Source organism: Tursiops truncatus, chromosome 8, assembly GCF_011762595.2.
Source record: "Tursiops truncatus isolate mTurTru1 chromosome 8, mTurTru1.mat.Y, whole genome shotgun sequence".
Taxonomy (NCBI): Eukaryota; Metazoa; Chordata; class Mammalia; order Artiodactyla; family Delphinidae; genus Tursiops; species Tursiops truncatus.
The window spans coordinates 99,323,187-99,335,172 of NC_047041.1; the positions used below are offsets into that span (position 1 = coordinate 99,323,187).

General features: G+C 60.8%; 2 protein-coding genes across 7 annotated transcripts; one reads left to right on the forward strand and one right to left on the reverse strand.

Moving 5' to 3' along the window:
* Positions 1–107: 107 nt before the first annotated feature.
* On the reverse strand, positions 108–9,430 carry EML3 (EMAP like 3). Of its 6 annotated transcripts, none has more exons than XM_033860839.2 (22): positions 9,136–9,430; positions 8,133–8,304; positions 7,791–8,051; positions 7,579–7,692; positions 6,481–6,548; positions 6,188–6,311; positions 5,800–5,970; positions 5,566–5,635; positions 5,369–5,479; positions 5,031–5,126; positions 4,509–4,664; positions 4,214–4,355; positions 3,646–3,797; positions 3,438–3,563; positions 3,219–3,350; positions 2,700–2,767; positions 2,058–2,146; positions 1,888–1,985; positions 1,681–1,768; positions 1,051–1,149; positions 637–657; positions 108–550 (listed from the first exon to the last, which is right to left on the reverse strand). In XM_033860839.2, exons 1-22 carry the CDS (start codon positions 9,155–9,157, stop codon positions 192–194), a joined length of 2,739 nt encoding a protein of 912 aa, XP_033716730.1. In that variant the 5' UTR covers positions 9,158–9,430; the 3' UTR covers positions 108–191. The 6 variants fall into 6 exon arrangements, with proteins under 6 accessions (XP_033716730.1, XP_033716731.1, XP_033716727.1 ...); XM_033860840.2 differs by having other exon boundaries at positions 7,791–8,048; positions 9,136–9,429; XM_033860836.2 differs by having other exon boundaries at positions 637–767; positions 7,791–8,048; positions 9,136–9,426.
* A 99-nt stretch (positions 9,431–9,529) lies between these two features.
* Positions 9,530–11,851, forward strand: ROM1 (retinal outer segment membrane protein 1). Its single transcript, XM_033860846.2, has 3 exons — positions 9,530–10,583; positions 10,972–11,218; positions 11,333–11,851. Exons 1-3 carry the CDS (start codon positions 9,994–9,996, stop codon positions 11,549–11,551), a joined length of 1,056 nt encoding a protein of 351 aa, XP_033716737.1. The 5' UTR covers positions 9,530–9,993; the 3' UTR covers positions 11,552–11,851.
* The last annotated feature ends 135 nt before the right edge of the window (positions 11,852–11,986 follow it).

Consider the following 11,986-nt stretch of genomic DNA (forward strand, 5'->3'; position numbering starts at 1 on the left):
CATGAAAGGTCGACGCTCCGTCACCCTTTCCGCATTCCCCTTTTCCTTGCTCCCCATCCCCACAAAGGCCCTAGGCGCCCAGCCGCACCCCACAAAAGGACCGGGAGGCGACTTTGCTTTTGGTTTATTGCCCCTCAGCAGGCAGCGGGAGTCAGGGCCCCGGCTGGGGCTGCCCGGCTCAGCCAGCGGGTCTATACAGTGTGTGCAGGGGTGCCGTTCGCCCCCTCCAGGGAAATGCGCTTTTGGGAATGTCTCGAAGTCGAGGACAGGGTCGGCCCCGGTAATGGGGAATTTGGGTGGGGCGGGGCCACGCTGCAGGGCCTGTGTGGGTCCCGTAGGACAGCGGTCAGACGTCGAGAGAGGAGGCGGGGGACAGGGAGGGGGTTCGAGAGGGCGTTGCAGGCGCCGGCCCCGCGCCCCCAGGGCCCAGCACTCGCCACTGGAAGATGCTGGCGTCCTTGCCGCCCAGCGAGACGAGGTGCGAGTCGTCGTGCGTGAACCGGACGCTGGTCACGTGGCTGCCGTGACCACCGTACACGAGGCTCGGCGCCTGGGCAGGAAGGAAGGTAGGGCTACAGCGGCCGCGGAGCCCTGGGACCCCTCCCGCCCGGCCCCGGAGGCCCCGGGAGGCCTTACCTTGGCGCGGGCGCACGGGTACTGGAAGAGGTGCACTTTGCAGAAGTCGTCGGCCACAGCCACCACGCGCTCGTTGTGGGAGCGGCACAGGGAGTTGATGTCGGTTCCATCCGAGCCGTCAGGCCACACGCCTAGCACAGGGGCCAGCCTCAGCCCAGCCTCCCGGCCGCCACCCACGGTCCAGAGCGGCACCATTTCCGGCGCTCAGGCGGCCCGGCCACCCACCCACCGGCCGCGCGTTCCAGGCAATCCTTCCCGGTCCCGAGGGCCGGCCGGAGGGGCCTCCTGGGCTGGATTTGCCAGTTTCTTGACGCCCACCCCTCTACACCTGTCCAGCATTGCGAGCCCGGGACGGGCTGCACCTTGTCCCCGCACCTCTCCCACAGGGTTCCGCGGCCCTGGGCCCCTGCTCACCGTAGACATGGAAGCCCAGCACGCAGGTGTAGGTGGCCCACTCCCGGTCTCGGCTCTCATAACGATTCCTCAGCAGCTTACAGCCTCCAGCCACGTCCCCTGGGGAGAGGGAGCCCACCCAGCTCAGCTCTCACCCTGCCCTCAGTGGGGAAGATGCCATGGAAGGGTTGGAAAGACTGGCTTGAGGCGGTGGCACGTGATCTGGTCAGGGTGGTAGCCCTCAGCCCAGGGCAACACCCAGCCCCATGTGCTTCCTGAGTTCTCAGCTGAAGTTGTCCTGTTTCTCATCAGTTCCTCCTCCCTTGATAATCAATCCCTCCACACCTGTCCTGAGAAACTTTTCCAAAACAATCTTTTCTTGGTGCATTTTTCAACTCCCCCAAGGCCTTGTGGGAACAAGACATGGTGCAAAACTGTGTGTGTGGTTTTTTTGTCCAAATGACAACATTTCTCCTATGTGTATAATTCTGACTCCACTTCAAACCCATCTCCACCTCCCTGTCTGACTGCCCCTCCACCTGGAGTTCCCCCACATCTTCTCCTTCATCCCCTCCCAACCAGGAGCCCCCTCACATAAATAAAACCCACCCCTATTACCCTCTCCCCATGCCCTCCCCTACTGTCACTCACAGTAAAGGATCTCATAGTCCCCAGAATTGGACATGATGAAGTTCCCATCCTTGGACCAGTCAAGGTGAGTGATGAAGCTGGAGTGACCCTGGGAGCAAGGGTCAAGAGACTAACAATGTAGCCACCGTTTCCCATCCCCTCACCCTCCTAAAGGACATTAGTTTACCTGCTATGGCAATGCCCCGCCCTCCACCCCAGCTTCCTCACCACACAGCGGCCAAAGCGGCTGGACTTGGCACCATCACTGGAAACGCTATAGATGTAGATCATGTTGTCATGGGAACCGATGGCCAGGTACAACCCATCTACAAAGACAGTCACTCAGAGAGGGAAGGGCCAGGGATGAGTCTAGGTTCCGGGGTGGGGGTGGCTCCCACCTGGGCTGTACCGGACCACTGAGAGCTGCTCATTGCCATCAGTGATGTCGGACACGATCTCTCTGGTCTCTGTGTCCAAAACTAGCCACCTAGAAGGGAGGGGGGTGGAAAGCAGGTGTGAGGATACCTGTCCTGAGCAGGGTAGGGGTTGGCAAGTCAGAGAGCCTCAGAGACACCAAAAGAAAGGCTGTGATGTAGACAGAGAGGTTATCTATCATTGCGGTCTTATGCTGGGAAGTGGGAAGGGGCTATGGGCAGATAAAAGCTGAGGGGCTCCTGATGCCATCTGAAAGGGAGAACAGGGGCCCAACTACCAGGGCCTTGTGGAGTCTGTTAAGCTTGTCACTTCCCTGTGTTAGTCTCCCCTATGCCCCTCCCATCCCCGCTGCTTCTCTAGCCTGAGCTGCCACCTCCTCCACTCCCAGGCTTGCTTGGAGGGGAGAATGGATGGGGGAGAGTGTGATGACAGCTGCCATAGGAGAGCAGGGGAGACCCTGGCTGCAGGGAAAAGCACTGAGAAGAGGGAGGGTGCAGTTGGGGCTCCTGAGCAGGCAGCGATCACACTCCTCCACCCCCGCCATTACCAGAAACCCTTCCCATACCTCCTGCTTTCCCCTCCCAGGAGTCCTGGCTCCCTCTCACCTCCCTGTGTTCAGTCCTACGGCCACAACTGCCCCACTGGGGTGGAAGTCAGCACAGAGACCAGTCTCCTGGGAGGGGGGAAAGGTGAATTCAAGAAGATGCCTTTCTAGTGGGGGAACTAAGATGGATACCTTGTCATCTTGATAACAATGTCAAAGCCCCCTCCTCTCAAGGATGAGAGGGACAGGAAACCTGGGATGGAGGCAGGGTATCACCGGAGCCTAAGCAGAGGTGCTACTCAAAACACTTAACAACCAGAAGTGACACCCCACAGCTGTGCTGGAGATTAACCGTCAGTTGCTGGATCAAGAGGACGTCTAAGGGCTGGGGGGAGGGCAGTGCTCAGGGGCACTGGAGGCATCAGTACAGAAGAATGAATATTTTACCAGCCAGTACAGCCACACCAGTACAAACGGGCTGCCTCTAGGAGCAAAAGGGAAGGGGGTGTTGGGGAAGGAGTGGTGGCCACAGGAGTCATGGTGGGCGTGACACTGAGGATCCGGGGACACAGAGCTCTACCTTGAGGTCGATGCTCCAGGCCAGCGCATGGCCCTCCCCATCCCACAGGCAGAGCTGCCGGTCATGGCCACAGGTGAGGAAACGGTTCTGGAAGGGATGTGTGCAGAGCCCCCAGAGCTCATCCGTGTGACCCTGCGGCAGAGCGTGCGCTGTCACCTCTGCCCCTCCCCAACAGCCCTTCCCTTCCTGCTCGCTCGAACCCTTGGCGCCCCCCCCAACCTGGATTACAGGGGAGAAGCCCTGGTCCAGATCTCCCCTCAGCAATGCGTTCTTCGTGGTTCCCACCAGCAGCTCAGAGCCAAGCCCCTCTGCAATGGCCCGCACGGCCCCAAAGTGTTCAGGAATCTGCAGAGTGGTGGCAGAAAGTCAGGGGCCCGCTGACCATTCCTCTTCCCTCTCCTTCCCTTGACCCCAGCCCAGCCCTCACCTCAGCTTCCTGGAGGGCCACCAACCCAGGCCCCCACTGGACCAGCCGGCGGTCCCGCCCACCACCACTCAGCACGGTCCCGTCCCGCCGGAGACACAGGGCGAAGATAGAACCCTCGTGAGCGTGCGCCTGGGCCACAATCCCGTAGGTCTCTGTTGGCAAAGTCCTGGGTGGGTCATGCTTTTGGGGTGCAGGGAAGTAGGGAACAGGAGCGGCCGAGGCCGTCACAATAGAGCAATGACTGCCGGGTGCTGAGTGCCTAGTCTGGTCCTCGGCTTCTCCCCAGTTTACAGACTGGACGACCAAGCTTCCGAGAAGTGAGGTAACTTCCTAAGGGCCAGGCAACTAGGGGCGAAACTGGGATTTGAACCCAGGGTCTGGCACACTCCAAAGCCCCAGCCCTCTCTGCCGTGCTGCCCCCTGCCCTCCTAGACTAGCTCCCCAGAGAGCCCCACCCTCGGACAGAGCACGATCAATTCTCAAGGGCAAAGGATGGGAAATCCTCTCCTCTGTTTTCACAGACCGTCTGGGGAACTAGCCTTCCCAGATGCCACCCCCAATCACATACCTTTGGCCCCGCCCCTGCCTGGGGTCCTGGAATCTGAGAGGCTCCGCCCCCAGGTGAGAATGTTCCCCTCGGAGTCCCCTGTGAGAATGTCTCCGTCCGGAAGGAGCACAAAGCAGGGGATAAACTTGGGTTTCTTGTATTTCTAGGGGCCAGGCGAGCAGAGAGTAGAGGTCAAAGACGCTACAAGTCTCGGGACAGCTGGGAGTTGGGTAGCGTCAGGGTCTACAGTACTCAGACCAATACTTCCATCGCCACTCTGCCCTCCCCCACCACCCTGCACCCATCCACACCTCACCCCAAAGACACCCTGTTTCCTGGTGAGGGTCCCATTCCCAGGAACCCCTGCTCCACCACTCCAGTTCCAGAAGTGGACGTGGGATTTCCCGCTGGTGACAATGCAGCTGCTGTCGCGAGGGTTGAAGCCAACGGCCAGGACTGAGTCATTTGTACTCTGAAGGGAAGATACTAGATTCAACCACTCCAAGCCCTGTGCACCTTCGTTCTACCAGACTCTCTTCAACTGGCATCCTGACAACTGGTCTGCAGCAGCCCAGGACCCTCAGGACAACCCTTCCTCCAAGGCCCTGGTCCCCTAAGAGCACTACTGGCAGTCACTCACTAGTGCCTAACACAGTGTCCCTCACGAGGTCAGAACCTCCGTGGTCCCCACTTCACAGCCTCAGAGAGGCTAGGAGGCTTGCTCCAGGGGACCAGGCCAGAAAGGAGGTACACGTACGGGGAAGTCTGGAGCTCTCTGCACTCCACCACTCCCAGCACCTCAACCTCAGCGCCCCACCAGGCCACCAGGATACCTCACCTTGATCTCAGCCAGCTTCGTTCCCCGGCTGCAGTCCCACACAGACAGCATGTGCTCGTTGGAATCATCCACCACACAGAGGAAAGCACCCAGATCCTGAAGATGGGGGACACATCAGAGGGGCCGAGTAAGGCCTGGAGGTCTCAGGATTCATGGTCCAAATTAGGCCAGAGGTGCCACGACAGGCTGAGAGAGCAGAAGGGGCCACACTGTCTCTGAGGAGAACCGGCTGGGTGGGGCTTAGGAAGGCCAGGACTTCTGAGGCTTCCTGGTGAAGTACAAGGAGGGGGTTCCCGGACAGGGAAGATGGGGGCCTCGAGGCGCCGGGGCCAGCTCACCGCAACTGAAAAGGCCAGGGCCCCCACACCCCGCTCGAAGGCCCCCAGTCCGATCTCCTGCAGCTTCAGTAGCGTCTCTGAGTCCCAGACATGAACCACAGGCTGCAGGGGCTGGTGGAAGAGAAGGGGTCAGGGGTGTGAAGGACAGCTGGGCTGGAATTTCATCCTGTCTGCCTGGCGTTTGACTGTGGCCTTACCTTTCCATCCTTATCCACTCCGGCTGTCTGTCCTGAGGCTACACGCACACCATCAGGGTGAACAGCCAGGCTAAGTGGGGGAGGAGACACTCTAGGGAAGGGGGTCGGTGGTCTCTCAAGACCACCCAGGCCACTCTCCTCTCCTGTTCCTCCACACCCACCCAGACCCTCTTCCTGCCAAGCCCACCATCCCCATGCCTAGAGCTGCCCACTCCCAAGCCCTAGGACCCTCACCATCGAACGCAGTCCGTGTGCCCCCGGTAATGTCTCTGGCCGCCACCTCCAGGACCCCCTGGGCCTCCCCCGGGCCGGTACAGCACCACCACACAGGCGATAAAGTAGACCACCTCCCCAGAGCGCAGCACAAACAGATTAGAGCGGGAGTCACGACCCCGGTACCCGTAACTGGAGTGGGGATCATGGTCAAGGAAAGGGTCAGATCAAGGGCACCACGAGGAAAAGGAGAGGAAGACAGAGCTCTGGCTACAGCAGCGCCACTGGCAGAGGATGGAAGCGGAGGATTCAGAGGTCTCACTCTCCTTGCAGACCCAGGAGGTGCAAGCGGGGGGGACATTCCAGGATGGGAAGGGTGGTTCCCATGGGACTGGAAGGGGCAGGATACACCCAGTCAAGGCTGAGGGTCTCCGGGGGTGGGCCGCTGGGCAGCTCCTCGAGGCTGCGGATGCCAGACGGGATGTACATGGTAATGGGGCGGCCGCGAAGGAACATCTTCACTGAGATGCCTTCTACAAAAAAAGAAGGGGGTGTCAATCACGACCCTGTAGCTTCCCTTCCAGGAAAGCCAGAGCAGAACTCAACCCACCATACCTCACAGGTCCCCCAAAATAGCTCCTGGGGCTGCAGCCCAAACCCTAACCCCATCATCCAAGTTCTTCCGGATCCCTCTGTACATACCTAAATTATAATTGCTCCTCCGAGATCCAGGACCCCCAGGGCTGGAGAGGGCGTCTTTTCCCCCACGGCTGTTGCGAAGGAAGAAAAGCACAGGGATTGGGGTCAGGTCCTAAGACATAATTGTGGAGGGGCAGGACGTAAGAAAGGAGGCTACCCTAGAGATGACAGTCACCTCTGCAGAATTTCAGTTTGCATCGTGTGCATTCAGAGCTCAGGTGGGGACTTTTAGCTCCATTTAAGGCATGAGAAGACTGAGGCTAAAGAGGCTGAGTAAGCCTGTAAGAGGCAGGGTGGGGTGACACTTTCCTCCAGACCACCAGGCCTCTGGCTATTAACTGCTTCATTTTCCCATCTGTAAAATGGGCCTTTAGTGAATCCAGAATGTACATCAGCCCTGCCTTTCAGGGATCTGAGAGGTAAGCAAGAATAGTCCTTCTCTCTCAAGGGGAAAGTGACAGGTGAATTCCAGAGATCACTGTCCTTAGATAATAAGGTGACCATCTCTCTTCAAAGAATAAAAGAGAGGCCAAGGATCGGGCTAGAATGAACACTCAGGCGTCCCGGGGCCTGTACACACTCTGAGACAACTATGCTCAGCCACCAGGATTTCCCCTTGCTCTCTAGAAGTAAAGCTTGGTACGCTGGGGTGTGGGAGGAGGCTGAGACTCTGAGGACCGTCACCATGAAAATCATGGGTGCTTTTGGAAAACCCTCTTGGAATCTTGGAAGGTATGTTGTGATATGGTGGAAACGGCAGGGGAACTGGAGTCAGGAAGAGTGGGGTTGGAATCCTGGCTCTAGCTGTGTGACCCCAGACAAATGACTTACCCTCTCTGAGCCTGCTTCTTCACCTGGACAATGATCAGCATGAGACCACCTACCCCCCAAGGATGTCATGGGGACTGAATGAGACGGAGGAGGTCGAGGGTTTAGCACAGTGCCGGGTACACGGCAGGCACCCCAGGAGTGCTTGTTCCTTTCTTCCTGTTGGGCAATGAGGTCCCCCCACCCCACCCAGGGAAGTGAGGTGAGGGATGTGAAAAGTCAAGAACCTGAGCCTGGGGTGGGGCGGGCTGGGGGGAGGGGAGCCTCGCCCACCTCTCTGTGCTCCCTGACCGCAGCAACAGGTTGGCCGAGGAAGCTGCCTTCCGGGAGAGTTTCTGGCGAGGCCGCTCTGAGGGGGACGAGGAGGAGGAAGAATTTCTCCGGGGCCTGGTCGGACGGGGCACAGTGAGCAGGTGAAAGTCATTCCCTCGGATCGTGCTCCCCACTCCTCCCTCCCCTCCCAGCCTCTGCCGCAGGACACTCACGTGTCAGTACGCTGTGGGGGCTGCACCAGCCTGAGGAGCCCTGGGGGGCCGGGCGAGCCAGTGCCACTGCTGCTGCTGCCCCCTCCTTCGGACTGGGTCCCACCGGGCTCTTCACCGCCCCCATGCGGGGCCGCGGGCCCGTTGATCAGGCCAGGGGGGCCAGGTGATGACTCCGTCTCCACCTCTGTCTCTGTCTGGGTGCCTCGGCTCACCGAGGAGGGGCTGTGTGTGGGTGGCAGTCCCGGGGGAGCTGCAGCGCTGCTGGGGAGCCAGTGCATCAGCCCGATGCGCCTGGGGCAGGCCCCAGCAAGGGGGAGGAAGAAGGTTTGACAACATGCATACCTGTCCCTTGTAGGGCCTGGTGCGCCAGGGTCCTGCAGGGAGGTGGGAGGCGCCTGCAGCCGCAGCAGGCGAAGAGCTTCTGCCAAGGCTGCCTTTACCAGCTCCATCTCCTTCTCCTGCACCTGAAGCCGCCGGCTCAGGGACTGCAGGGCCTCCTGAGCAGGGCCCTCACCTGGGAAAGGGGCAAGAAGCAGTCAGAATGTACCCACCACCTGGGGAAAGGCTTGAGGGGATTCTCTCTGCCCCCAGCTGTGCATTTGTCCAATAGGACCTGCACCCTTCGAGCAGCTCCAGGCTTGGATGCGCTCCCAGAGGGGAGGAGACGGGTAGTAAAGGATCAAGGGCCTCCTTGTGGCAGGGCAGGCGAGGAACCTGGCAAAGCTCCCTTCCTGCTGCCGTCCCAGCCTCCGCAAAGACAGGGAGTACCATGGAGTACCCGGGGGAAAAAATGGAGTACTGGCGAGGAACGTGGGAACCACAGGCTGAAGCGCAGTGCTGGTGAGGGACGACAGGGCCCAGCCCAGAGCAAGCTCAGGTCTCCAGAGAAGGCAGAGAAACTCAGAGGGAGCACCCGGAGAAAAGTGGGGGGGACACAACAGTACAGTCATCCTGAGGACTCAGAGAAGAAGACGACATCTAGAGTGACAGGAGAGGGTATGAGTGGAGAGAAGAGTCATAGCGAAGGTCCCAGGGTAACAGTGGGGGTCCGAAGTAAAAAGACCCAAAATCCCAGGAAAAGAGGCCCAGAGTAACACAGGAGGTAAGGAAATTTTCGAGGGGCCCAAAGTAACACGGGAGGTAGGATGACGTTGGGGAAGTCCGAAATGACAGTTGGAGGACCCAAGTAACTAGGGAGAGCGACCTGAGGTACAGTGGAGGATGCTCAGAGCCCCCGGAGCCGAGGAGCACGCGGGGACGCCCCGAACAGCCGTCGGGCAATGGCAGCGCCCGACCGGCCGGCGCTCCGGGAAGGGGCACGCCGCCCGCCCCGCCCCGTACTCACCGGGCCCCCCGGCCCCGTCCATCCGGCCCCCGGCTTGCTCCGAGCGGCGGCGGCGGAGGAGGAGGCGTCTAAGCCGCCGGGGCCATGGCCAGAGAGAGGGGAAGGGGAAGCACCCCGGGGCGCGCGCGCAAGGGAGCCGAGCCACCCCCCGGGGGCGCTGTCGGGCGCGGGGAAAGGGCCTGGAGGGGGCGCTGTGGGGCGGGGCCGCAGGCTCCGGGGCCCGCCGGGGCCTCGGACTCTCCCGGGACCGCTCTTGGCTCCCGGGGGTGGGGTGGCGGGGCCGTCCTGGGCCCCAGCGCCGCAGCACAAACAGGCGCCGGACGCGAGGCCGCCAGGAAGCGCGGGAGGTGGGGGGGCGGGACGAGGGGGGGGGCCGGGCCGCCTGGTAACCCCTCCCTGTCCGGGCCTCGCAGCTCGCTTCGGGGGCGGGGCCAACCCGTTGACCCCCGGCCCCCTCCGGCCACCACCCTCCAGGCCCTTCCGGGATCCTGGCCCTCGGACTCCCTGGGGACCTGGGAAGGAGCGCGGGCCGTGAGGTCTCCCGCCCCCAGCCCCTAGCCTGTCGAGGCAGAACCGACCAGCCCCTCCCCACTTCCGCGAAGGGACAGGGGCGGGGTCACGAAATAGGCCTTTTGCCCGGGGGCGGGGCTTTTCCTAAGGGGCAAGGCCAAGGCATCCCGAATTGGGACTGGCAGGGCACAGGGCAGAGGGTTATTAAGGCTGTGGCGGGAGGATGCCCAGGGTATTGGGGTCAGGGTGGCATTAGCCCAGCTCAAGCCAGGCTGGGCTGACGCAGCATCCTGCCGCGGCCAACCCCTGTCCCTGACAGCTCTGCTGTCCCTTGGGCAGAGATGGGAGATGGCGCCGGTGCTGCCGCTGGTGCTGCCCCTCCAGCCCCGCATCCGTCTGGCGCAGGGCCTCTGGCTCCTCTCCTGGCTGCTGGCGGTGGTCGGTGGCCTCACCCTCCTCTGTAGCGGGCATCTCCTGGTCCAGCTGTGGCACCTTGGCACCTTCTTGGCTCCCTCCTGCCCGGTCGCTGCCCTGCCCCAGGTTGCCTTGGCAGCCAGTGCAGTGGCTCTGGGCACAGGACTGGTGGGTTCAGGAGCCAGCAGGGCCAGTCTGGATGCAGCTCAATACCCTCCCTGGCGAGGGGTCCTGGGCCCGCTGCTGGTGGCTGGCACAGCTGGTGGCGGGGGGCTCCTGGTTCTTGCCCTGGGGCTAGCCCTGGCTTTGCCTGGGACTCTGGACACAGGACTGGAGGAGGGCCTGGGGACTGCCTTGGCTAACTACAAGGACACAGAGGTCCCCGGACGCTGTCAAGCCAAACGGCTGTTGGACGAGCTGCAGCTGAGGCACCACTGCTGCGGGCGCCATGGGTACAAGGATTGGTTTGGGATCCAGTGGGTCAGCAACCGTTACCTGGATCCCAATGACCAGGACGTGGCTGAGTGAGTGATTTGCTTCTCCTCCTCCCTCTTCCTTCTTCTCCTCCTCTTCCTCCTTCCTTGCAACCCCACCTCACCCAGACAGGCAATGAGTAGAGTCTAGTGACTGAGAGAATGGAGCACAGCTCTGCCATGTTTTAGCTGTGTGACCCAGGGCATGTTACCAAACTGCTCTGGGCCCATTTGCTTGTCTGTAAACTGGAGATGATAAAAGTCCCACCTTACAGAGTTGTCGTAAGGATAAACGAATGATGTCTGCATGCCTGGCACATAGTAAAGCAGTCAGTACATGTCTCACTCGTCTTTTCCCTTCTCAACTCCTGTGCCCTGCAGCTTCTCCCCCAGGCCTCTATCTCCAGACATCCTAACACCCCTGCCCCTCCCTTTGCAGCCGGATCCAGAGCAATGTGGAAGGCCTATATCTGATTGATGGGGTCCCTTTCTCCTGCTGTAATCCCCACTCACCCAGACCTTGCCTGCAAAGCCAGCTCTCAGACCCCCACGCCCACCCCCTCTTTGATCCCCGACAGCCCAACCTAAACCTCTGGGCCCAAGGATGCCATGAGGTGCTGCTGGGGCACCTGCAGGGGCTGGCGAGCACACTGGGCAACATGCTGGCTGTTACCTTCCTGCTGCAGGTGAGTCAGCAAAGTGTCTGAGGCCTCCTCTGGGCCTCCTCACCGCCTCCAACCCAGGGGCCCCTGAAACTGCTGTGATCCTCATTGACCTCTTGCCCCTTGCTTTCCCCACAGACTCTGGTACTCTTGGGCCTGCGGTACCTGCAAACGGCACTGGAGGGGCTCGGAGGAGTCATCGATGGGGAGGGAGAGGCCCAGGGCTATCTCTTTCCTGCTGGGCTGAAAGACATGCTGAAAACAGCGTGGCTACAGGGAGGGGTGGCCCGCAGGCCAGCACCTGAGGAGGCCCCACCAGAAGAGGAACCTCCCAAGGAGGGTCTACCTGAGGCCTAGTGGCCTGGAGCTTGGGGTGGGGATGAGGGGTGGGGGGAAGGGGAGAGATGGACAAGCCTGGAAACCTCACAACTCCTTATAGGCTCCAGGTGGGGGAGGAGGGATCTCTGGGATTAGAGGGTTAAGGATAGTCAGTGAGCTGGACTGGGGTAGGAGAGAAAACCAGGTGTCCTAGGGCCTAGCCCATGGCCAGAACCACCAGGGAAGAACAGAAAAAAAAACCAGGGTGGTGGGAAAGTGACATGGGAAGGACTGGAGGCTGCTTCTGGTGCACAGACTCAATAAAGCTTTTGGACTGAAGCCACTGATCTTCCTCTTCAAGGGGGTGGGGGCCCTGAGAGAACTGATTTCCGTCTGATGGAGAAGCCAGGACTCCAGGGGTTTGACCTGGTAAGGATCAAATGCAAGAACCTGACATGGGAAGTGAAGGAAAAC